Raw genomic sequence first — 27,710 nt, forward strand, 5'->3', positions numbered from 1 at the left:
CATGCAGCCAAGAATGCTTTTTCCAGCTAAGGTGTCATTCAGAATGGAAGGAAAGATAGAGAGCTTTCAGGACAAACAGAAACTAAAAGAAATTGTGGTTACTAAACCAGCCCTGTGAGAAATATTAAAGGGAATCCTGTAAGTGAAGAGAGCCCAAAAGTAACATAGACCCGAAAGAAACAGAGACAATCTACAGAAACAGAGACTTTACAGGTAATAAAATGGCACTATATTCATATCCTTCAATAGTTACTCTGAATATAAATGGGCTAAATGCTACAATCAAAAGACAAAGGGTATCAGACTGGATAAAAAGCAAGACCAATCCATATGCTGCCTACAAGAGACGGATTTTAGACCCAAAGACACCTCCAGATTGAAAGTGAGGGGGAGCCGAACAATTTATCATGCCAATGGACATCAAAAGAAAGCTGGGATAGCAATCCACATATCAGACAAATTAGATTTTAAACCAAAGACCATGGTAAGGGATGAAGAGGGACACTATATCATACTTAAAGTGTTTATCCAACAGAAGATCTAACAATTATAAGTATTTATGCTCCTAATTTGGGAGCAGCCAATTATATAAACCAATTAATAACCAAATTAAGGAAACACATTGATAATAATACAATTAATAGTAGGGGATTTCACCCTACTCACAGCAATGGGCAGCTCATCTAAGCATAATATCAACAAGGAAATAAGGACTTTGAATGACACACTGGACCAGATGGACTTCACAGATATATACAGAGCATTCCATCCTAATGCAACAGAATACACATTCTTCTCAAGTGCACATGGAACACTCTCCAGAACAGATCACATACTGGGTCATAAATCAGGCCTCAGCCAGTACCAGAGGACTGGGATTATTCCATTCATATTTTCAAACCACAATGCACTGAAACTTGAACTCAGTCACAAGAGGAAATTTGAAAAGAACTCAAACACTTGGAGGTTAAAGAGCACCCTACTAAAGAATGAATGGGTCAACCAGGAAATGAAAGAATTAAAAAAAAATTCATAGAAACAAATGAAAATGAAAACACAACTGTTCAAAACCTTTGGGATGCAGCAAAGGCAGTACTTTTAAAAGGGAAGTATATAGCATACAAGCCTCTCTCAAGAAACAAGAAAGGTCTCAAATACACAACCTAAACTTACACCTAAAGGAGCTGGAGAAAGAACAGCATATAAAGCCTAAACCCAGCAGAAGTGAATCCATAAAGATTAGAGCAGAAATCATTGAAATAGAAACCAAAAGAACAGTAGAACAGATCAATGAAACTAGGAGCTGGTTCTCCAAAAGAATTAACGATCAATAAACTCCAAGCTGGACTTATCAAAAAGAAGAGAAAGGACACAAATAAATAAAATCATGAATGCAAGAGGAGAGATCACAACCAACACTGAAGACATATCAACAATCATAAGAATATATTATGAGCAACTATATGCCAAAAATTAGGCAATCTGGAAGAAACAGATGCATTCCTAAGAGATGTATAAATACCAAAACTGAAACAGGAAGAAATAGAAAATCTGAACAGACCCATAACCAGCAAGGAAATTGAATCAGTAATCAAAATTCTCCCAACAAACAGGAGTCCAGGGCCAGATGGCTTCCCAGGTGAAGAACTAATACCTATTCTTCTGAAGCTGTTTCAAAATACAGAAAGGGAAGGAAAACTTCCAAACTCGTTCTATGAGGCTAGCACTACCTTGATCCCAAAACCAGACAAAGCTCCATCAAAAAGGAGAAATACAGACCAATATCCCTGATGAACATGGATGCCAAAATACTCATCACCAAGATACTAGTCAACAGGATCCAACAGTACAGTAAAAGGATTATTCACCATGACCAAGTGGGATTTATTCCTGGGCTGCATGGGTGGTTCAACATTTGCAAATCAATCAGCATGATGCATCACATTAATAAAAGAAAGGACAAGAACCATATGATCCTCTCAATTGATGGGAAAAAGAATTTGACAAAATATAGCATCATTTCTTAATTAAAACTCTCCACAGTGTAGGGATAGAGGGAACATACCTCAATATCATAAAAGCCATCTATGAAAAACCCACGGAGAATATCATTCTCATTGGGGAAAAACTGAGAGCTTCTCCCCTAAAGTCAGGAACATGACAGGGATGCCCACTCTCACCACTGTTGTTCAACATAGTGCTAGAAGTCCTAGTCTCAGCAATCAGACAATAAAAAGAAATTAAAGGCATGCAAATTGACAATGAAGAAGTCAAACTCACTCTTCGCAGATGACATGATACTTTATGTGGAAAACCCCAAAGACCCCACCCCAAAACTGTGAAAACTCAACAGAAATTCAGCAACATGGCAGGATATAGAATCAATGCACAGAAGTCAGTTGCATTATGTGCATTATGCACTAAAAACGAGACAGAAGAAAGCAAAATTAAGGAGTTGATCCCATTTACAATTGTACCAAAAACCATAAGATAACCAGGAATAAACCTAACCAAAGAGGTAAAAGATCTGTATTCTAAAAACTATAGAACACGTATGAAAGAAATTGAGGAAGACACAAAGAAATGGAAAAAACATTCCATGTTCATGGACTGGAAGAAAAAATATTGCTAAAATGTCTATACTACTAGGGAAATCTATACATTCCATGCAATCCTTATCAAAATACCATCAAGTTTTTTTACAGAGCTGGAACAAATAATCCTAAAATTTGTATGGAACAGAAAAAACCCCGAATAGCCAGAGGAACGTTGAAAAAGAAAACCAAAGCTGGTGGCATCACTTTGCCAGACTTCAAACTCTGTACAAAGCTGAATCATCAAGACAGTATGGTATTGGTACAAAAACAGACACATAGACCAATGGAACAGAATAGAGAATCCAGAAATGGACTCTCAACTCTATGGTCAACTAATCTTTGACAAGACAGGAAAGAAGATCTAATGGGAAAAGGACAGTCTCTTCAATAAATGGTGCTGGGAAAATTGGACAGCCATATGTAGAAGAATGAAACTGAACCATTTTCTTACACCACACAAAGATAAACTCAAAATGGATGCAAGACCTAAATGTGAGAGAGGAATCCATCAAAATTCTGGAAGAGAACACAGGCAGCAACTTCTGTGACCTCGGCCGCAGAACTTCTTGCGAGACATGTCTCCAAAGGCAAGGGAAACAAAAGCAAAAATGAACTATTGGGACTTCATCAAGATAAAAAGCTTCTGCACAGCAAAGAAAACAGTCAACAAAACTAAAAGGCAACCTATGGAATAGAAGAAGATATTTGCAAATGACATCAAATAAAGTGCTAGTATCCACAATCTATAAAGAATTTATCAAACTCAACACCTCAAAAAATGAATAATCTAGTCAAGAAATGGGCAGAAGACATGAACAGATATTTCTCCAAAGAAGACATACAATGACGAAGAGACACATGAAAAATTGCTCCACATCCCTTGGTTTCAGAGAAATACACATCAAAACAATGATGAGATACCACCTCACACCAGTCAGAATGGCTAAAATTAACAACTCAGGAAAAAAATAAACGTTGGTGAGGATGAAAAGAAAGGGGAACCCTCTTACACTGTTGATGGGAATGTAAGCTGGTGCAGCCACTCTGGAAAACAGTATGGAGGTTCCTCAAGAAGTTAAAAATAGAGCTACCCTATGACCCAGCAATTGCATTACTATGTATTTGCCCAAAGATACAAATGTAGTGATCCGAAGGGGCACCTGCAACCCAATGTTCATAGCAGCAATGTCCACAATAGCCAAACTGTAGAAAGAGCTGAGAAGTCCATCAAAAGATGAAAGGATAAGGAAGATGTGGTATATATATATATGGAATATTACTCAGCCATCAGAAAGTATGAATACTTACCATTTACATTGATGCGGATGGAACTGGAGGGTATTATGTTGAGCAAAATAAGTCAATCAGAGAAAGACAATTATATGGTTTTACTCATATGTGGAATGTAAGAAACAGCACAGAGGATCACAGGGGAAGGGAAGAAAAACTGAATGGGAAGGCATCAGAGAGGGAGAAAAACCATGATTTACTCTTGACTATAGGAAACAAACTGAGGGTTGCTGGAGGGGAGGTGGGTAGGGGGATGGGGTAACTGGGTGATGGGCATTAAGGAGGGCATGTGATGTGATGAGCACTGGGTATTATACACAACTGATGAATCACTGAACACTACATCTGATACTAATGATGTACTATATGTTGACTAACTGAATTTAAATTTAAAAAAAAGAATTAACTTTACATGCTGAATTAATATAAAGGTACATGGATCTTCATCTCAAAGATTCTCCTTTGTGCAAAGAAAATTCACCAGCTAATTATGCCAAGTTAAAAAAAAAATGATCAGAACATGAGAAAATGCTGAGATAAAACTATGTCATCTTTTTTCTTTTAAGTATTCTGGGCTATGGTTAGCAGAATTACCAGGTAAACTTCTTTATGGCAGGGAGTTCGACTGCTTTGTTCCTTACTATCCACAAAATAGAGAATAGCATCTGATTCATGGTAGGCATTCAATAAAAATATGTTGAATGAATCGATGTGTTACAGCAAATAATTTTTAAGCATGAATAAAGCTGAGATTGCCTTAGTTACTATTTCATTATAAGACATCTCATATTTTATAAATCATTTATCTATAGACAAAATTATTGGAAATATTTTGTTTTGTGTAAGTGGATTAGATTAGTCTGGCAATTGTAACAATTATGGCTAATTACGGCCTTATGTCATTCAATTTACATCACAAGCCACATTTATAGATGAGAAATTTTGTTCTGTTTTAAATCAGAATTCTGCATGTTTGGGTAATTAACAATATTTTTTATTTCATTTTTTTTATAAAGAAGCCACATGGGATTTTTTACTTTTTTTTTTTTAATATTTTATTTATTTGTCAGAGAGAGAGAGCACAAGCAGAGGGAGCGGCAGCCAGAGGGAGAAGCAGGGCTGAGCAAGGAGCCTAATGCGGGACTCGATCGCAGGACCCCAGGATCATGACCTGAGCACCCGGGATCATGACCTGAGCAGAAGGCATACACTTAACTGACTGAGCCACCCAGGCGTCCCACATGGGATTTTTTAATTGCTCATACAAATTATTGTATGTTACAGAATTCTGATTATAAACAGATAAATCTATAAACTGTAAGCACAGCCTATGTACAAGTTCTCATTCAGAAAATATTTTTTTCAAGAAAGGGCTCCCAATACATTTGCAATGTACCAACAGATGAGCAAGCTGGCAGAGTCTGATTTCTAAGTTTAACGTGACTTGGAAGCAGCGTTAGGAACGATGACAAAGAACTATCTTTGCTACTGTACCATCTTCCTGTCTCTGCTTGACACCCTCCCCTCCTGATTTCCCCACAACTGCCCAGCACAGGGTAGCCCAATAGCACACAATTCTTTTTTCTCCCATTTTCCAATGGTCCTGAGCCCTCCTAGCCATCACAGAGGGGACACACAGGACAGAGTTTTGAAACTAATCTATGAAAAATTGATTAGAGACTAATTCATCTTAATGAGCGATGTGTGCATTTGAAAAGAGGAAAAATCCTCTCTGGCAACCCATTTTACTGGTAACCTCCCAGCAATATCTCATATGGAATAGGGGGGTATGTTTGAAAGGTGGAGGATGGGTAGGACGTCCTTTCAAGTCAAACATTATAGATAAGTTCTACTAATGTGTAAAGCTGGATAATACAGGACATAAGTGTTTCTCCTGATTTTCTAAATTTTTCCCTTCCTACATGGAGTAACTACCAGAGCTGCTTTAATCTGTGGTCACAATGAAAACCCACGGAGATGTATTTGCATCTGTTGATTTCAAACAGCACAATAATTAATTAGTTCATGCTCGCTATCAGATGTAGACCACAATTCATTTTACTTTTCTAAATAACCCTGTGTAAGGAAGGATTTGAAGGTTCAAGTGATTCTTTTAAATGGCTAATAATCCCTTCCAAATTAAAGTTACCAACTCCCATTTCACCTGAACCTTACTTCTATACTGTTATACTTCAAATCGTCTACCGTAAAGATAAATACAAACATTTTTGAAATTCATAGACTTCAACCTACCGTATTTGATAAAAATGCTGACATCATCAATGCCTAACTAATATGAATCAGTATCAACAATGATTTATACAGCTCTTTTTGTTTGTAGTACATATTGACAAAGAATCAAACCACTATATCAAAATAGGATTTTTTTTTTTTAAAGAGCATAAATGAACTTTGGCAAATTGTGTGCATTTCACCTTATTAATGTAATTTCATTAGGTACATAAAGGTCAACCAACTGCTCATTGGAAATATTACCTTCTTGTCGTTGAAAAAGAACAAAAAGCAAAGCTTTTGAGAAAAATGAGATTGACATAAGCCCTAGAAGCTAAGTGGTTTCAAGTAAAGTTTCAGATTAGTTTCCAGAAATTTAAAAGAAATGAAAGACTGCTCTACCAATTCTTGGGAATTAGAATTTCATAGCCCAAGTAATATCATTAGTAATTATATTAATACAGAATACATACAGCTCATATTAAAGACATTCATGTGTTACATCCTACTTTCTTGAGCTTCCTGGGAAAATTCTACCAGAATCAGTCAATAGATATTTCCTCCTGCCATAAGGTATCATTTTAACTTCCTTTACCTTAATATGCAAAGTCCCCATTCCATCAATCATTCTGAAATTTAGCTAATGAGGAATATATGTGGAACTAAATAAATACATTCAATATACTCACTTTCCAAGGTATCAAAATTCTTCTGCAGTTATTAGCTCTCAATTTTGCTGTAGCATATAATCCAGTAATTAAAATAAAACAGTAAGATTAATAAGCTATATATATACTGGGCTTCAGTTTCTTTTTTAAAATATCTTTTTGCTCGGAAAAATAAAAACAACTGGCAAACTGCCAGTTTCATCTGCATTAAATTACCAAAGATATAAACAAAAAATTGATGGCACTTGGCCCCACTGATGAGCTGTCATTTTAAGTAGCAATTTAGTTTTGTGCTTCATTCCCACCTGACCCACATTTTTCCTAAGCAGGTATTCTAAATGAGCCTTTGAAAAAAGCATTCAGTATAATATCACTAAAGGAGCAATTAAAGTGGTGTACAAAAAACATGGCAGAATACCAAAAACACTAAGCAGAAAAATCTTTTCTTTTTTTTCTAGCCTCTCCCACCTCTCAAGCTTCCTTGTTTAGTAGGAATCAGGTTAAATGAAGCTTGGAAGTCATTATGCTGTGAAGGATGTGCAGTAAACATGAAAAGATTATGTCCAAGTTCAGAGGATGTTAGGTGTAAATTTCAAAACCAAATCAGCCCTTCAAGTACCTTGGAACAAATGGGAAAATCTCAGATGACTGCACACCAGAGATATTAAAGACAAGTTTTGCTGGAAGCACATCTACTGAAAATGCATACTGGGCTGACATTTTCACAGAAAGAATAGAGAGAGAATTAAAAAACCCTTCTCCAGGAAACAAATACAGGAGAATTAATTTCAACGTAGAAATTAGCAAGGAAACGGACAGGGATATATTTTTTCTATGACTTCACTTCCTTGTTTTTAAGTAAATGTAATACGATGAAGTGCCTGGGAGGTCTCCCTTACCCCACCCAATTCCTTTTTTATCAATTTCTTTTTACTTGAAGGCCTTCCACTACCCCACAGCCCCTTTGAAACAAAACACAAGGTATCCAATGCCCCAAGGTGGGGTCATCTGAAGAGAGAGACCACAGAAAGCCATTCTAATGGCTTCTGGATTTTAAAAAACAGGCTTTGAAAATTCACTGCAGAGACAAAAGTCTTTTAGATAAAAGGCCTCCTGATACTTGAATATCAAAAAAACAAACCCTTGAGACTTGAGGAAAACCAGATAAAGACTCCTTCTCCCGCCCAGACAGGTTCCAGAGCCTAGAGGACAGGGGAGCTTGGAGGGAAGCCAAAGCTCCCCAACACCCACCCAGGTAGAGACAAGGAAGATCCCAGGGCCAAGGTGAACTTCTGTCTTGCTTCCAGAGCATACGGAGGAAAATGGCCAGGTCTTAGAATCTCCTATACTCAACCCCTTCCTTGCACAACACAACTTCAGAAAAATAAATATGGCAACCAACCAAGTCTAGGCTGATAGGCCACCCTCCCCACTCACTCCACCAACAGACTGCAATACTCAAATTGCCAGAAAGAGTATTCTTAGGTTTCTGACACTCCCTAAACTGACTTAAAGGAAGCTAAAAGAAGAGCAGTGACCTGGAGTACTCAACAGAAATGAGAAGAAACCCACTGTGTAGACCCATTACCAAAGACCAGTGGGGAAAACAGGTAGGTATCCCATAGGATACCAGCAGCGATGAATGAAGACAATTGCAAAGACACTCCCCTGACCAAACTTGAGTCAGGCTCCTCTGAGCCCCCCTCTTTCGGACTGGGACTCTGACCTTGGGCTCTGTCCTTGTTCCAATTAGTTCCATTTTAGCAAGAACCCTACTGGATCAGTTTAACAAAAATCCTCCATCCTTGATATCTGATCACATTCTTCATCTCCCACCCTTGACATCTTATCACAAGGTCTGCCTTCAACAATAATCCTATCAAGTTGCTTTTGCAGAATCCCCCTTCTCCTTGATGTTTCCTATTAGTAATCTTCTATCCACTGCCCTCCCCTACCCCTGATCCTTCTCCTTGGCAATAAATCCCCACTTCTCCTTGTTCAGAATGGAGTTCAGTTTGACACAAAGGTCCCTCTTCCCCTATTGCAATAGTTCCTGAATAAAATTTGCCTTTTAGCTTTAACTTCTGTCCAGCTCTAATTTGCTTTGACATAATTCAGTCATCACAGCAAAATCAAAGGAGGTGGAGCACGGATCCAGTGTCTCCTCCCCAACGGGTGAGTGTCCCAAACACAGGTAGCCCCAGTGGTAAGAGGGAGGCAGACAATGAATTCAAATTCAACAACAAATATTCATTCAGTGTCTAGGCCCTATTCTAGGAACTAATGATATATCATTGAATAACATGGACAAAAAAAGTCTATAGGAATTATGTTCTGATAGAGAATCAGGCAATAAAGTAAGTGCAAAACAATAGTATGTTAGATGTAAGTGCTGTGGGGAAGAATAAAAGAGAAAAGGGGGCATTCGGAAATGTACTGAATTTTTAAAAAGGAGCAATTTTATTTTTTTTATTAAATAGGGAATAATCTTAAAGAAGTGAAGAAAGATTGCTTTAAGATGACATTTGAATCAAAACTTAAAGGTGAAAATAAACACAGAAAACATTGATTTTAACAGTTTGCCCTGAACAGACTAGGATTAAGTTTCTAATACTAAGCTTCATTCTGGTGCAATGTCCATTGGGCTTAAATATGAAATTAAACCTGATCAGAGAAAATAAAGAACATTACATATTAGCACATTTTTAAATTTGTAATTTGTGAAATTTACTCATTACACATAAACAGAGTGTATAAATCTGTTTTTTTTTTTTTTCTTCATGATCACAGTGCTTCATCATTAAAGAAAAAATCCAACTGTATTTGTAACACCATCTTTCATTTAGGTAAATATTTACATAAACTGAATGTGGTACATGTGCTATGTCTATGTAAGCAGTATATATATATATATCATGGGCCTACACATTCAGCATCCAAGCCTTCAAATTAGAAAGTCATTTATATATACCTATATGCATTGAGAATATCATTCTTAGCCTTTTATGTGCCCACATATGCCTGAGATACCACTCATCCCTTCACATCCCATCACTACCAGGGGCTTCATAAAATTAGTGGTAAGAAGGTGATGCAGGACAGAGGGAATTTACCACTGGATTTAAAGACCTCTCAAGACAATTCTAAACACTACCAATTCATAATTCAACACTACCTGTTACCTCCCAGTGATATATACAGGCAACCAGTTCCTGATCTACTATGTTTGTGCTATTTTAATAACACAGATAAGTGCTAAAGGAAAGTTTAATAAATGGCACTGGTATTCAGACAAGATTTTTTTCATTTTTTTAAAAAAGATTTTATTTATTTATTTGAGAGAGAGAGAGAGCACACAAGCCAGGGGGAAAGACAGGAGAGGGAGAGCAGACTTCCTGCTTGAGCAGGGTGCCTGACACGGGACTCGATCCCAGGACCCTGGCGTCATGACCTGAGCCAAAAGCAGATGCCTACCTGACTGAGCCACCCAGGCGCCCTGGATTTTTTTCATTTAAACCTATAATTCTGTTCTGTTTTTAAATCTCAATTACTCAGGCATATTAGAAATTGGCAATCATAAGCTCTCTAAGTGGATTCTTTCCATTGCATTTTTCTTTGTCCCTATGGTAAATGGACTCTGTTCATCAAACTGTGCAGTGGGTCAAGAGCTTCACTTTACAATAAATGTAGGAAGATCCATGAATTTAAGAATTGATGATAATATGTTACACTCTTCAATTGCCTGTTTGTTTTGAGGAGGAATAAGAAGGGGGGAAAGAACTATGACGAATCACACATTCCACAAAAGTCCTTAAGGATTTTTAATGAAATGATGTGTATTATACATAAGGAAAAAAATACTCAATTACCCTATTTTCAAATAGGAAATGCAGCATATAATTCAAATGACACTTTGAGTCTATGTGCATCCTTAAATCTGAAATGGGTCTCTTGTAGGCAGCATGTAGTTGGATCTTTTTTTTTTTTTTCCATCCAGCCCCTCTGTGCCTTTTGATTGGTAAATTCAACCCATGTACATTTAGAGTAATTGTTGATATGTAAGAACTTATTCATGAATGCCATCTTATTCATTACTTTCTGGTCCTTTTGAATTTCCATTGTATTTTCCCTCTCTGTTCATGCCTACTTTTGTACATTGGTTATACTCCACAGAGGTATGCTCTGTTTCCCTTTGTCTTTTGCAGATCCACTCTAGGCATTTGCTTTGTGGTTACCTTGTGAATTACATAAAATAGCTTACAGATAAAACAGTCCATTTTAGGCTGATAGTAACGTATCTTCAAATACCTATGAAGAGGGGTAGAGGGAGAGAGAGAGATTCCCAAACAGACTCTGCGCTGAGCAAGGAGCCCGACCTGGAGCTTGATCTCATGACCCTGAGATCATGACCTGAGCTGAAATCAAGAGTTAGACACTCAACCAACTGAGCCACCCAGGTGCCCTGCAGCTATAGTTCTTAATTACTCTTCTACTTTGACTTCCATACTATAGTTGCATGGTTAACATACCATCCAAATATAGAGTAACGGTTCTCTGAGTCTGATTTTTCCCCATTATCAGTGTGCTGTTAGCTTTCACATGCTGCTATATTCTTGGGTTAGCATCTTCCCATTTCAGCATGAAGAATTCCTTTCAGCATTTCTTGCAAGGAAGGTCTAGAGGTGGTGAACCCCCTCAGCTTTTGTCTGGGAAAGCCTTTATTTCTCTTTCATATGTGAAGGATAACTTTGCCAGAGTATTCTTGGCAGGCAATTTTTATCTTTCAACACTTTGAATACATCATTCCACTCTCTCCTGGCCTGTCAGAGTTTCTGTTGAGAAATCTGGGATAGCCTAATGGGGGTTCCTTTGTCAGTTACTTTCTTTTTTCCCTGGCTTCAAGATTCTTTATGGTTGATTTTTGACAGTTTCATTAAAATGTGTCTTGGAGAAGGTCTTTTTACACTGAGATAACAGGGTATGCTATTAGCTTCATGGACTTGTACGTCCAAGTCTTTCCCCAGGTTTGGGAAGTTCTTGGCTATTATTTCTTTAAATAAACTCTGCCCCTTCTCCTTCCCCTCTCCTTCTAGAGCCTGATCATTCAGATATTTGCTTTTCTGATAGAATCTGAGAGCTTTTTTTAGCCTTTCTTCACTCTTTTTAAACTTAGTTCCCCTCTCCTCTTCTAAGTGTATTTATTCTGTATTCGTATTCTCCAAGCCATTATTCTTCCTCCACCTGATCTGCCCTGAGACAGATGTTCTCCGCTACATTCTTCATCTCATTCACTGAATTCTTCAGGTTCAGTATTTCCATTTGATTCTTTTTTAGAATCTCAATCGCTTTGGTAAAGAGCTCCTTCTGTTCATTAACTTTACTCCTGATTTCACTGGATTGTCTTTGAGTTTTCTTGTAGCTTGTTGAATTTCTTCATAACAGCTATTTTGAATTATCAGATGGTAATATTCTATGCCTTTGAGCTTGGTTGCTGGAAAATTATTTTCTTTTTGTGATGCCGTATTTCCTTGATTTTTCATATTACTTGTAGGTATGCATTTTTGCTTGTGCATTTGAAATAACCAAGACCCTCTTAATTAGCTCTGTGTCTTCTCTGGTTCTTACAGTCTGCTAGGCAGGTTATTAGAAACCTCTGTTGTTGTTGTTGTTGTTGTTTAATTTCCAGAAGGGTATGCTATATTTCAGGTTTGTGGATTCTCCCTTGCCCACCAAGGGAGAATGTGTTCTGAGCATGCTCCCCATCTCCTGAAGCTTGCCTTTCTGGACATACTCAGGAGCACACACCCAGCTGGCAGAGTTGGGGGAAGTATGGATTTAACACTTGGTGAGTTGGGGATGCCCACAGACTTGGTAGGGAGATGGGGTAGGACATGTCACTCCCAAAGGCTTGTGGGTGGACCTTCTGCTGAGCAGATTAAAGACTGTTTGAAATTCTTACCTCCCTCTTACCCCAAATCCTCCCAAAGCTCTCATGACTAAGCTCCCACCGTAGTACTCTGGGTTTTGGTGGACAGAAATGGGTTTCCCTAGCTGCATCCTGCCAACTGGGAAAACTGAATCCTCTCTCACCATCTGCCTCTTTGCCTGCAGAAGAGTCACCTCTACCAATAAATGAGCCCCAAAAGGCTCCTTCTTAAAAGTAGGGCAGGGAGCCTGGGTGGCTCAGTTGGTTAAGCGACTGCCTTTGGCTCAGGTCATGATCCTGGAGTCCCGGGATCGAGTCCCGCATCGGGCTCCCTGCTCGGCGGGGAGTCTGCTTCTCCCTCTGACCCTCCTCCCTCTCATGCTCTCTATCTCATTCTCTCTCTCAAATAAATAAATAAAATCTTAAAAAAAAAATAAATAAAAGTAGGGCAGTGCCTACAAAGTTTCTCTTACCACTTTCACTATGATTCAACTCATATTTTTCTTTTCCTTTCTTCTTCAACAGTGTGTTGGCATCTGCCTTTTGGAAGCTGGATTTCTGCAAGTTCTCTGTGGTCAGTGAGTGCCTGCTCAGTTCAGCACATGCCCAATTCTTGCCCATTAGCCCCAAGAGGGGTCCAGGCAGTTTCACCAGCTACTCAGGTTCCACAGTTTCTATGGAGTTTGTCTGTGTCCTAACATCTGCACTGGTGAGTGAGATTCCTCTTGAGTCCCTTGGGGTAAGGTGTTTATGTATGGATGTCTAATTTGTTGATTACAAAGTGGGATAAAAAGGAGAAACAACTTCTGAGTCATGTTGCTGATGTCACTCCTGTACTACGCATTTTAGAAACTAGGGGCATTGTAATAAACAAAGCCCAGACCTTATTGAGTGCATATCCACAGAGGTCTGTTCCTCTTCTGTTAGATTTATTCCTAGGTTTCTCAACTGTCTTAGATATTAAGGATTTGTTTATTTCTTTTTGCATTTGTACATGATATCTAAATGGTATTTTAAAAGATATCTAGCAATTACTGAATTTATTGTTAACAAATAATTCTGTAGATTCTCCTGAGTTTTCCATGTCATAATAATATTACCTGCTGTTGATGACAGTTTGTTTTCTTCCTTTCCAATACTCATACTGTTTTTCTTATCTCATTGCATTGGCTGTGTTGAATATATCAGGTAATAGTGGCTTTTACTATCTCATGCCTGAATCTTAAAGGAAAAATTTTTGGGCTTTACCTTATAGATTATTGGTTGCTGTTGGCCTTTTATCAGGTTAAGAAGGTTTTCTCAGATTATTGCTTGCTAAGAATTCATATGCTTATAAGTAAAACATCTTATAGTTATTTCTAAATGTACTGGGATAATTTTAAACTAGTACAATTCCTTTAATAGCTATAACTCTAATAACATTTTCTTTCTTCTTGACTCAGTTTTGGTATTACTCTACACAACTGTCCATATCACTTAAATTCAGAAAATTTTGGCATAAATTACATTTTGCTAGATCTCCTGAAAATATCCCTAAAATTGCTAAGTCTTTTTTTCCCTTTATCAGTCTTTCCAGATTTTTTTTCCTGCTTATGAAAAATGCTTTCTCTAAGTAGTGTTTTATATAAACAATTCATATGTTTTGATACAATCTTTTCCTTTTCCATTTTTGTGTTTTTAAATTATCATGATGATACATTTGATTCACTAGTTATTTAGAACTACATTTTAATGTTTCTAAATATGTCATGGCTTTATATATATTTTTTGGTTGTTGCTATTAGTCCTTGTGATTCAGTGAATATGATCTTTATATCAATGTCCTCATGTCATAGATGCAAAATTGTATATATGTTCCTTATGTACAGTGTTCTATATATGTCAATATATTTTAGTTTATAGGAGTTAAAATTTTTATTAATCTTCATTAATATTTGTCTGTTGCACATATCAGTTTCTGAGAGTTGTGTTATGAATTATTACTATGATTGCACACTTGTCTATTTTGGAAAATCTATTAATATTTTGACTTTTTAAAACTATTTTACTTGGTGCATACATGAGTAATTATAGTATAAGGCTTGGGTTTTTTTTTAAATCTTTGTACAGTGACCTTCTGTTCTTAATTTTGCTTTCAGAGCTATTTTGTCTTACATGGGACAATGGAAAGAAGGAAACTACAGTCTCCTTTTGAGTAATATTTCTTGGTACATCATGTTCTCATTAGTTTCAATTTTTCTATGTTCTAACTTTAGTTTTTATTTAAATACCAGTTAACATAGAGTGCAATATTTAGTTTTAGCTGTACTATGTAGTGATTCAACACTTCCATACAATACCCAGTGCTCATCTCAACAAGTGCACTCCTTAATCCCTATCACCTTCTTAGCCCATCCCCTCGCCCACCTCCCCTTTGGTAACCATCTGTTTGTTCTCTATAGTTAAGAGTCTGTTTCTTGGTTTCTCTCTCTCCTTTTCTCTTTGCTCATATGTTTTCTTTCTTAAATTCCACATATGAGTGAAATCATATGGTATTTGTCTTTCTTTGACTTATTTCACTTAGCATAATACACTCTAGTTCTATCCATGTTCTGGCAAATGGCAAGATTTCATTCTTTTTTATGGCTGAGTAACATTCCATTGTATATACACACCACATCTTCCTTATCCATTCATCAGTTGATGGACACTTGGGCTATTTCTATAATTTGGCTATTATAGATAATGCTGCTATAAACATTAGGGTGCATGTATCCCTCAGAATCAGCATTTTTGTATTCTTTGGGTAAATACCTAGTAGTGCAATATCTGGATCGTAGAGTAGTTCCATTTTTCTAAATTTATTGATGTGTCTTCACATAGCTGGGTTTTATTTTTGTGGAGTGTGTACAACATGAGTTATCTTTTTGAATCCAATCTGACAATCTCTGTATCTTACCTGAAAAAATAAATCCATTTGCCTTTATTGTGACTATTGATGGACTTGGATTTTTGCTGTCATATTTTTATTTTTCAAAATAACTATTCTTGAGGTTCCTCAAAAAGTTGAAAACAGAGCTACTATAGGACCCAGCAAGTACACCACTGGGTATTTACCCCAAAGATACAAATGTAGTGATCTGAAGGGGTATGTGTACCCCAATGTTTATAGCAGCAATGTCCACAATAGCCAAACTATGGAAAGAGCCAAGATGTCCACTGACAGATGAATGGATAAAGAAGATGTGGTATATATATACAATGGAATATTATGCAGCCATCAAAAGGAATGAAATCTTGCCATTTGCAACGACGTGGATGGAACTGGACGGTATTATGCTGAGCAAAATAAGTCAATCAGAGAAAGACATGTATCATATGATCTCACTGATATGAGAAATTCTTAATCTCAGGAAACAAACTGAGGGTTGCTGGAGTGGTGGGGGGTAGGAGGGGTGGGGTGGCTGGGTGATAGACATTGGGGAGGGTATGTGCTATGGTGAGCACTGTGAATTGTGTAAGACTGTTGAATCACAGACCTGTACCTCTAAAACAAATCATACATTATATGTTAAAAAAAAGAAGAAGATGGAAGGAAGGATAAAATGAAGGGGGGGAATCGGAGGGGGAGATGAACCATGAGAGACTATGGACTCTGGGAAACAAACTGAGGGTTTTGGAGGGGAGGCAGATGGGGGGACGGGGTAGCCGGGGGGTGGGTATTAAGGAGGGCATGTGTTATAATGAGCACTGGGTGTTATATGCAAACAATGAATCATGGAACACTACATCAAAAACTAATGATGTAATGTATGGTGATTAACATAACATAATAAAATTTAAAAAAAAACTATTCTTGATACAAAAGAATATGCTTTAAAGCATTATAATAGAGTGAATTCCATTAATCCACCACGTTAAGAATTAGAATATTATTAATACCACTGTATCTGTGTGCTCCTCATATATATATATATATATATACACACACATATACATATTATATATAAATGTTTTGTTTTTCAGTCTTAAAGATAGTATTATACTTTATATAGCCTTGTGGGATATATTCTTTTCTGACCTCAACATTATTTTTTAGGCTCATCTACGTTGCCATTTATGACTAAAATTCTTTCATTTTATTATGTGATTATATCCAACTTAATCCATCTTCCTACTGAAAAATATTTCTCCTATTCCTCTCCCTTATTTTTATGCCATTAAAAATAATATTTCTAAAAACAATGGCTTTCATGTTTGTTGGTGTGGACTTTCTCTAGGGCATATCTCTAGGAGTGACTGCTGGGTAAGAAGATGTGCAAATGTTTAATTTTATACAATTATGCCAAACTGCTTTAAAAATGATTGTAAACACATTCCAACCTTTTAGACTTGTGTGAATCTACATCCACATCAATCCTTGTTATTATCAAATTTCTTAATTTTTGCCAATAAATAATAAGATGGTATCTCATGGAAAATTGAGATGTAGTATAGACTGCCAGCAGGTGAATAGTTTCCATTTAATGGTGTCCTTTTAGTGTCCATTTCCCCCATCTATTTTCAAGTAATGCAGAACTACTAAAAGCAACACAAATAAAAGGCATCAGTAAAAAATTATGAAGGCAGAGGAGTTTAATCCATCCCTCAACAAGACTAACTTATTGCAAACCCTATGCTCTATGTATACATTGATCAATCATTTGGTTTCTATTTATCTCAGATTTAGAGATAAATCTGAATTGAGGTGGCTATTACAGAAACATACATCAACCCATTTATTTCAACAGAAAAAAGAAGCCTGACATTTTCTGACCAAAAATAGTTCTATTTAAACTGATGGTTTTCACAGTGAAAACTGGTTTTACTAATTAGGTTTTATGGCAAATGAATTCCATAAACTGAATAAGCTAAATTCTGACCCCAAGGGGGTGGTTGTTTATTTTTTTAAGACTATTTTTTGGAGCAGTTTTACGTTTACAGCAGAATTGAGAAGAAGATACAGAGATATCCTCTGCCTCCACACACAAAGCTTTCCCCATTATCAACATTCTCCAAGCAAAGTGGTACATTTGTTACAATTCATGAACCTACACTGTGACATCATTATCATCCATTATCCATTATCATCACCCTTGGCTTACATTAGGTGTTGTACATTTCATGGGTTTTGATAAATGTAAAATGACATTATCTAGTCATTACAGTGTCATACAAAATATTTTCATTGTCCTGAAAATCCCTGTGCTCTGACCATTCATCTCTTCCTACCTCCCAACTCCTGGCAACCACGGATATTTTTACTGACTCTATCGTGTTGTCTCTTCCAGAATGTCATATAGATGGAATCATACAGATTTCATACTTTTCAGAGTGACTACTTTGCCCCAAAGTTTTGACAAGACACACACACTCACACAAACACACACACATAGCACATGATAATAATAGTTTCTTAAATATATTATGCTGGCAAAAGTAATCTGAAATTAGTATTTCCATCTTCTTATCCTTATGTACATCAGGTTAAGTACCTCTAAGTGAATGAGTAGCAGATATAACTACTAGTTTTTGTTGTTGTTTCTCATTTTAATAATGCCTTTATGATATAATTACCAAAAAACTGAGATAGTGAGTGACTTTAATAAGAAGATAATAAATTCTTTCCCAAGTAAGGCAGTTTCTAATTTTTTGCTTTTAAAAAACTGAACAAGGAAGGACATGACTGAGTCATCATGTGATAGTTCATCAAATATGATTTCTGAGGATGAACCACTATTAAGTTCCAGTTCATTGAACTGAATGATTTTTTTTCTATCATTCTTTCAACAGATTTTTTTCTTTGAACTGAATTTTTTAATAAAAATGTATTTATTCATGTAAACAAAGAATGCAAATGACCCAGAACTTGTCTTTTTATCAATAAATGCTTATACATGGGTATATGATATAAATGGAAAAATAGCTGAATCCATTTCATTATGCACTATTTCCAATAAAATCTTACTTTTTACATTGATTTTTATCAAAAATGAATTTATGTTGAAGACTTGTATACCCAATTAATTATAATATGTCAGAAGAAAATGTCAACATTTACTGACTGTGATCACAGAAAACAAAACAAAACTCAATTTAGATTTGGTTATAAAGAAGTATGATCAGAGGGATCAATCAAAATATATTTAATAGGGTAACATTTTGTGAAAGAAATGGATTGGAAATACAATTCAAAGAGAAAAACAAAATGATGCAAAAAACATATTATCAACATTTATATATAGTTTTAAATAGATGATGGTACATATCTAATCACTGAGGATCTGCTTTTATTAGTGATTCTCAAAACTGACAAAGAAGTGTCATTTCAAAATGTAAATACGTGAAAATGCCCTAAAATAGCATCCAATGGAAGTGCTTAAACTTTTGAAGAAAACTTTTAGAACTTAAAAATATGCTACATAGTAACATAGCTTTTACACATTTTTTAACGGAATACCTGAGTAACAGTTTTTGTTGAACTACTTGCATGAACTGGCATCTGCAGAGCAAGCTCACGATTTCTATTTTGATTTTATGTTTATCAGGGGTAACTTGAGGTCAGGGTGATCGATGGAGAGAGTATGGGGTGGCTGCTTTGCTTTATCCTCATATTACTTAACACATGGCCAGACCTGCCATTTATAAAGCATAGGCCTTGGAAATTAAAACAAACATAATAACATGAAACAGCAATCATTCGTCCAGAACTTACTCATTTAATACCAAACGTTTCCCCATGAAAAAGGTATCACCTGTTAGCAGCTGAGAAAGCTGAAGTTTTGAGAGGTTCAACAGGCTCACGGACAGAGGCTATAGCCCAGCAGGCAAAAATCACCCCTATAGCTTCATGGCCTTAGTTTACTCATCTTAAAGTGGGGATAATAATACCAACTTTATAACTCTTCCTAAAATATGTTCTTTTGGTAAAAATTAAATTAGAGGTGCCTGGGTGGTGCAGTCAGTTAAGCATCTGACTCTTGGTTTCAGCTCAGGTTGTGATCTCAGGGTTGTGAGATCAAGCCCCGTGTCAGGCTCCACAATGGGCGTGGAGACCGCTAAGTTTCTCTCTCTCCCTCTCCTCTGCCCCTCCCCCCACTTGCATTCTCTCTCTTTCTCAAATAAATAAATCCTCAAAAAATCAAATTAAATTATAAAAATATCTTTTGGTGCGAAGTGGAAAACTAGATATAAGCAGTTAGGGATATGGGCACCGGTGTGTTCACACATACCTACATACAAGAAAAATAACACACTTTTTATAACATACTCCCAATATTTTCTGAGTTTTGTCTCCTCTCAGGGCAAGTCATCTAGGTATCCATCAAGAGGTCCAATCCATTTGCACCCAAGTAATTGATTGCATGATTGAATCAATGCACAGGCTATTTAATATTGCTTAGGCATTCAACTTACTTCTTGGGCAGCTTCATTTTTTTCACCTTTTCTTCAGCATGTTCATCTGATATGCCCACATGACATCCTAATGCCAGCAAAGTCCTGGAAAACAAAACCAGAGATAAGCTGCAAGAACTCCTTCTCTACCTCCAGAATAACCCAACATAATGGCGGAGGGGAATCAGGTGTAACAGTCCACCTTGAAAGCAGAGCAGAAATTGCCTTTAAAGCAAAGGAAAAACATTTATTTATAAATCATTTACTTTTGAGTAATGAGTAAGTCACTGAAAATTGAAATATCACAAAGAGCAATATATTGAATAGTAAGTCTTTCTCCAATCCCCTCCCTGTAGTCCTGTTTCTTTTCCTAAAGGCACTGATTGCTACTGATTCTTGAATATCCTGCTCTAATCTGTGAAATTACTAACACAAGTTTATGTGTGTGTGTGAGCATGCACAAGGGCATGTATATTGTTTCTCTTTCCCCCTTTTACACAATGGGTACATATCAAGAGAGAGTTCTCTGCAATTTTCCATCTTGACCTTATAGCATAACTCTGATATACTGTTCTTTCATATAAAGCTGGTTTATTTTCCAACAGCTCTGAAGTATTCCATTAGTTGGATGTGTCATAATGTTTTTACCCAGTTCTTTGTTCATAAGCTTCTGTTATTACAAACAATGCTGCAATGAATAACTTCATACCTTTAATACATGTACTATATATCCTTCATCTGTAGGTTAAAAATTCCTAGACATGGAATTACTGGGTCATAGGGTATTATACATTTTAAAGATTCACAAATACTGTCAAATGTCTACAGAGTCGGTGGTAATTTACATTCCTACCAGCCATGTATGACATTACCTGCTTCCCATACAGTTCTCAAACTGCTTACACTTGGTCAACTGGTAGGTTCAAAAGGCATCAAAAATAAATAAATAAATAGGAAAAAAAAAAGGTATCTCATTAGGGACACCTGGGTGGCTCAGTCAGTTAAGCGACTGCCTTCACCTCAAGTCCTGATCCCAGATCCTGGGATCAAGTCCCACATCAGGCTCCTTGCTCAACAGGGAGGCTGCTTCTCCCTCTGCCTGCCACTACCCCTGCTTGTGCTCTCTCGCTCTGACAACTAAATAAAATCTTTAAAAAAAGAGAGACAGAGAGAAAAGGTATCTCATTATCATTTTAGTTTGTATTTTTTTTAAGATTTTATTTTTACATAATCTCTACATCCAACATGTGGCTTGCACTTGTAATCCCAAGATTAAGAGTTGCACACTCCACCAACTGAGCAAGCCAGGCACCCATGTATTTTTCTTAAAATAAGTGTATTTGAGCACCTTTTTCATATGCTTGGTATCTGTATTTACTTTTTTTCTGTGAAAACATTCTTTGTTCAACTTCCCATTAGATATGCGTTTTTAATTGCATTTTAGAAGCTCTTCCTGTGTCTGAGATTGAGTTGCAAATATTTTTCTCTAGTTTGTCTTTTTACTTCCTTTATATTATTATCTCCGAGCAGAATTCCAAATCTGTTTTTATGTAACCGAAATTTTACATCTTTTCTTATGGCTTTTGGGTTTTATATGGCACTCAGAAATTCCCCACTTGTCAAATCATTTAAAGGAAAATGTCCATGCTTTCCTGTGACGGGGTGATGGGGAAGGGATTCTATTAGCTTAAGGAAAGCTTAACTTTATTTTTTTTTCCAGACGGATACCTATTCTCCATAAAATATTTACTAAATAATCCATCTTTTACCCCTGGTTTGAAATGCAACCTTTATTAGATACAAATTCCCCATATGTTTTTAATCCTTTAGGGACTTTCTAGTCTAGAAACAAATCTCATTTTCAAATGACATATCAGGGTCCCTGTTTGCCAGGAACTTACTTGTCCATTTTTTAAGATACTCTATTTTTTTCCTCCCCTGAATGACCTTCGGTTGATTTTTCCCAAGAAAGATCCTTACAATTCACATGCACTCCCTTTAGAGTCCTCCAGGTTTATATGGAACAAGTTTATACTATCCATGACAAGGAGTGGTTTCTCGAATAAGATACAATGGCTTATCCTTTTTGGGTTATAGAATTTCTAGGGTCTAGTCAGTTCCAGTAGGGATATGGCAAGTATCTACAATTCACTTACACTCATCCTCCACAACATCTGAAAAATGAAAATCTGGAGACAGATAGACAGATGGTATAAGTAGATAGAGCTGCATGTATTTATACACACACTGTTATCACATTAAATTTTAGGTTATACATGTCAAAATGAAGATGACCCTGTGAGATTACCCTCCAAGCGTTAACCTGCATAACTATGGATAGATCAAGAACTGACCGAAGCTATAAAATTACCTAAATAAACCTTCTCTTTTAGACAAAAATCATGCCTCTTCCTTAACTACTTTTCTCCCTTCCCTATTGCTCTCCTTGGTGTCCCTTTGTCCTTATGCCTCCCATCCCTCCCTACATATATATACAAACACATTGCATTTCCCAAAATCAATTTTAAGGAAAAAAACTACTTGACCAGAAGAAAAATATTGTTCTAGTCTTGCTCTATTTTTGTTAACTTCCGAAGAAAGATTCTATGAAAGTATATGAGATATTAAGAATCCTTGTAACATTCATTTCCTAAACATAAGTCATTTACTCAAAAGTTAAGATCTGGAATTCAGAAATTACTTAAGTAAAGCAGAAATTAAAACTTTAGTGACACTGGTTAAATTGGGGGTGGGCTGACAGGCATGCTGTAAGCACTGGGTTGTCCTGAGAGAGGGTGCTGGAAGTTTTGCAGGGCTCTGCAATACACAGATGGCCAACAAATCTGAAGCTGTCTTTCCCAACAATTTACATGACAAAAAAAAAAATCACAGAAAGAGCATCTAAAATTCATATTCACATGAAATCACCCTTCAATCCAAAATAAGGGACATTCTGGAGTAAGCTTTTGCCTATTTGTTACTTGGCACTCCTCAGAATCCAAGTGAATAAAGTTTTGATCCTTCCCATGAATTTTTTTATAGATTTTATTTATTTATTTGGTGGGGGGGAGAGAGAGAGAGATGGAGGGAGAGAGAGAGTGCAGAAGCAGGGGGAGCGGCAGGCAGAAGGAGAGGGAGAAGCAGGCTCCCCGCTGAGCAGGGAGTCTGACATGGGGCTCAACCCCAGGACCCTGGGATCATGACCTGAGCCGAAAGCAGACGCTTAACGACTGAGCCACCCAGGTGTCCCCTTCCCATGATACTTTGATGGGGTGTGTCAGACATACGGTGTTCAAAGCTTGATCAGCATTATCATTTAGTCCCCACCACAATTCCATGAAGCAGATACACCATGACCCCCACTTTACGGATGGAAGAAAATCTAAGGTTCGGAAAACCTAAGACACCCTTTGGAGCAGCAAGTCCTTGACCCCATACCATCTAACACCAGAGCCTGTCTTCTTACTTACGCTGCTCTGGGGGCTACCAAGGAAACAAGGTTCTAATGGAAATACAGAAAGAAACTACCGTGCTTACTCTCAACTAGGGAGACTGGGCTAAGTGTGAATTTTGGAGAAGTAGGGGTTCTCCTTGTTCTAATTTAAATTTTAAAGAAATAGGTGAAATCAGCTCATGGTAAAATCATAAAATATTGAGGACTAGCTCATGGAAAAGGTCATTAGCATTGACCATGGGCTACAGCACCAGGGTACATGCAGTGTGATGATTGATCAAACCAGCCCCCAGTCCCTCTTAGGAATGAGATCAGATTACATGCAGTCAGACTCCACACACTATGCAAATACAGAGTTTTCTCCACTTCATTGCTTCCTGGGATCTGTCCTTTGCAATAGCTGGCTTAGTTGTCAATCACTAAAATTATAGGGAATGTACTACAAATTTAACTAAATTATCTTAGACCATGACCTTTCAATAAAACATTTCGTTGTATAAGATGAGCAAATGGTGAGCTGCTGTGAATCACTTATTGAAATGTACAAGCTCCTCATCAAGAATACAAAGGGAGGCAGGGGATCCTAAACACAAGGTACACAGGTCATAGCCATGCATTATGCATTCTTCATCACAGGCAAGCTCTGTCAATTTTTATCTCTGCGAGGTTCTCAATTTACTTGATTTGTATATATTTCCCTTTCCTTTTAAATTACTAGTAGAGGGCGCCTGGGTGGCTCAGTTGGTTAAGCGACTGCCTTCGGCTCAGGTCATGATCCTGGAGTCCCGGGATCGAGTCCCGCATCGGGCTCCCTGCTCGGCGGGGAGTCTGCTTCTCCCTCTGACCCTCCCCACTCTCATGTGCTCTCTGTCTCTCTCATTCTCTCTCTCTCAAATAAATAAATAAAATCTTTAAAAAAAAAAAATAAAATAAAATAAATTACTAGTAGAACCTAAACTGACTCTATGCCCAATATGTTAATTTCCATAATGATTATTACAATCACATCTTTGAAGAAATATCCCTGAACCCAAAACCTAGAGTTTGACACAATGATGAAGTTTTATGATCTGGGTCCTTGGTAAAATCACTTCAAGGAAGTAACTCCTTACTCTTTTAACAAAACTGAAACAAACAAAAATGTTCACAAGTATATAAGCCTAATACAAACATGCATTAGGGTAAGTGACCTATTTGAATAAATCTGGTTCTAGAGGCCACCAAGGATAGAAAAGGAATTAAAGAAACATTATAGTCTTCTTAAAAATATTTTCTGAACTTTTCTTTTCTTTTGAGAGGGAGAGAGAGCAAGAGGAGGGGCAGATGGAGAGGGAGAGAATCTTATGCAGGCTCCAAGTCCTGAGATCATGACCTGAGCCAAAATCAAGAGTCAGATGCTGAACTGACTGCGCCACCTAGGCATCCCTTTTATAAACTTTTTATATTAAAATTTAAAATTACTTTCCTTCCTTTATTTTACCCCACCTCATTCTTTCATTTGCAATGGTAAGTGGCAAATTTCCTGAACACAATTGACAGTGTCACTGAAAAGCAAATCTGCCTTTAAAGATAACATGCAAATTGCCTAAGGCAGCTTTTTTCAACATGCGATCATTCCTCAGGCAGGCAAACGCGCCCCCCCCCCCCAAAATAAGATGGTATGGTAAAAACAAGGTACTCTCTGGAAGAAAAAAAAAAAAGGTGGTAAATGGATTCCATTCCATTTTAGAGATTCACAGCACTAAAAAATCCATCGGTAAAATAAACAATTGTTTTAACTCAGCATCTTTAAAATATATTAGAGCAGTGTTTCTCAAACTATCTGTGATCAAGGGCCAATTTTCTTTTAATTTCCAGCCTATCGTGGTCTGATTCTCTGATAAAATACAATAAAACTTGTTAGAGAAAATTAAAATTTTTAAATGAAGACATATAAAATATAAGCCTACAATTTATAAATTATGAGATACAGTAAGACATAAAATTGTTCCCTTAAATTGGTATAAAAGTTTCTCAACACTTACTATTAGTATCTTTACTTATGTTGTCACAAATCAAAAGCAATTTGTGAACAGACCTGGTCCCTGGCCCACACAGCAAATAGCACTGTACCTGATCACAGAGCCCTCGTATTCTGTAATACCCAAAATATCCATAGAAAACTCTTTGGTAAATACTTTATAAAGCATAAAGACGTAAAATAGCAGGGTCAAAAGTCTAATTCCCAACAAATATTGATCCAATCCACCTGTGATTATGAAAAGTTCTGAGTTAATTAATTTAATTCTAACTGAATTAAAGTGTATTGATACCTTGTTTGTTTCAGGTCAGGCAGATCAGAAAATAGGAAAAGGTAAGAAACTCACTTCAGGGTCTCAAGCGACATCTGTAAGTTGTAATTGCGTTCCTGTTCAGGCAGCTTGGAGAATTCCACCAGACATGGGTGTTGTCTCTTATTGTCATCTCTAACCTGAAACAGGACAGAAATCCTTATAATAAAAATCTCCAATTTCAGACACCAGCAATGGCAATCCAACTGCGTGGCAGGAAAATGAAGGGGAAGGTTCAGCTTATCACCCCAGCAAAGCTGTCCCTGTTAAGCCCCAGGCGTGCTAACGTTTGCGGTCAGTGGTAAAACCTGGCATTATCTGGGCCCCGTTCTGTTCGGTACAGTTCCTGGCCCCAGGGCCCATGCCTGCTCTACCCTGACACCCACATGCTCACCCCCCAGCCCCTCCAGCATTTGCTTAAATCTTACTTCCTCAACCAGGTTCATCCTGTCCCCCTTCCCAATATGGCCAACTGCCCACTCACCCTACACTTTCATTTTCTTCCGTAACAAATTCCACCTGCTGGCAGAACCAGACACTTACTGGTTTAGGGTCTATCTGCTAGCACTAAAATGTAAGACCATAGAAAAGAGGGATTTTGTTCTCTTTTCTTCTTTGATGTATTCCCAGCACCTAGAACATACCTAATACATGGTAGGCACTCAACAAATGTTTCATGTATTGAAATGAAGTCTACGTAAGAAAGGTGTAGTGTTGACTTAGTTTTAATGTGTAGTAATTTTATGTGTTTAGAGCCAAACAGACTAGAGATGTCCATCGACAATGTGACTGATCTAAAGTCTTTGCAGGGGTTCCAGCTGTGCATTTCACCCACTGTAACTTGCAGATATTGCAAATTATTCCTTTACCTTAACAAAATCAGTTAGCCTTTTCATACTAATCCTTGAAAGTGTGTATTAGCCATTCAGAGTAAACAAAATCCAAGATTTTAGGAATGAATTAATGAGAAAGATGTTCTAGATCCTTGCACTAGTAGATAGATTATCTTCTTGGAGTCCTAAATGACAAAGGCGTTACCATGTGGTAGCCTAGATGACAGCCATGAGCTGTTGGGGTACAAAATTACTCCATGAGAATAATTTCCAGGTTCTAGAAATGCCACCTAAAAAGTACACAAACCTAAGCAAGGACTTTTTAATTTTTATTTCTTATTTTTTAATTTTTTTTAAAGATTTTATTTATTTATTAGACAGAGAGAGACACAGCGAGAGAGGGAACACAAGTGGGGACGTGGGGAAGAGAGAAGCAAGCTTCCCACTGAGCAGGGAGCCTGATGTGGGGCTTGATCCCAGGACCCTGGGACCATGACCTGAGCTGAAGGCAGACACTTAACGACTGAGCCACCCAGGCACCCTGCAAGAACTTTTTAAAACTCTTCAGGTCATCACTAAGTTAAAAATAACATATTATTTCTTCTTCCTGGTGATCTTTACAATTGAACAGGACTTACACAAAAGCATGTATCATACATACTTAATTAAATGGGTAGATGCATACATGAAATATAGAATTACAAAATCTCACTCTGAATTCTAAACATCAAAGTATAAATGAAGGTGTCCAAGTCCTGAAATAATCTACTCCCCATTTATGTAATGCCCACTTTGCCTCTCTTCTCTACATGGGAGAATCACGGACACCACTGTCCTCTCAGGTGTCCAAGCAAAAACCAGAAACTTGGGCAGATTTTCCTCCCTCTATTCCCCACACCCCAAACGTGAACTCTAAAACATGTCTCGCAATCATGTTTCCCCTTCCCCACTGCCAGGCACACATTTG

General features: G+C 37.2%; 1 protein-coding gene across 1 annotated transcript in view; it reads right to left on the bottom strand.

Moving 5' to 3' along the window:
- RYR2 (ryanodine receptor 2) overlaps positions 1-27,710 on the bottom strand; it is a 736,030-nt gene that overhangs the window by 289,879 nt on the left and 418,441 nt on the right. The window contains exons 24-25 of the mRNA XM_064594590.1: positions 25,947-26,050; positions 20,148-20,231 (exon numbers count right to left, since the gene is read on the bottom strand). Coding sequence (XP_064450660.1) covers positions 20,148-20,231; positions 25,947-26,050 — 188 coding nt within the window. The remainder of the gene's footprint in view (positions 1-20,147; positions 20,232-25,946; positions 26,051-27,710) is intronic.

Source organism: Mirounga angustirostris, unplaced genomic scaffold, assembly GCF_029215605.1.
Source record: "Mirounga angustirostris isolate CCGP_5_RB_7025 unplaced genomic scaffold, mMirAng1.0.hap1 SCAF_6, whole genome shotgun sequence".
In the NCBI taxonomy this organism is placed as follows: domain Eukaryota; kingdom Metazoa; phylum Chordata; class Mammalia; order Carnivora; family Phocidae; genus Mirounga; species Mirounga angustirostris.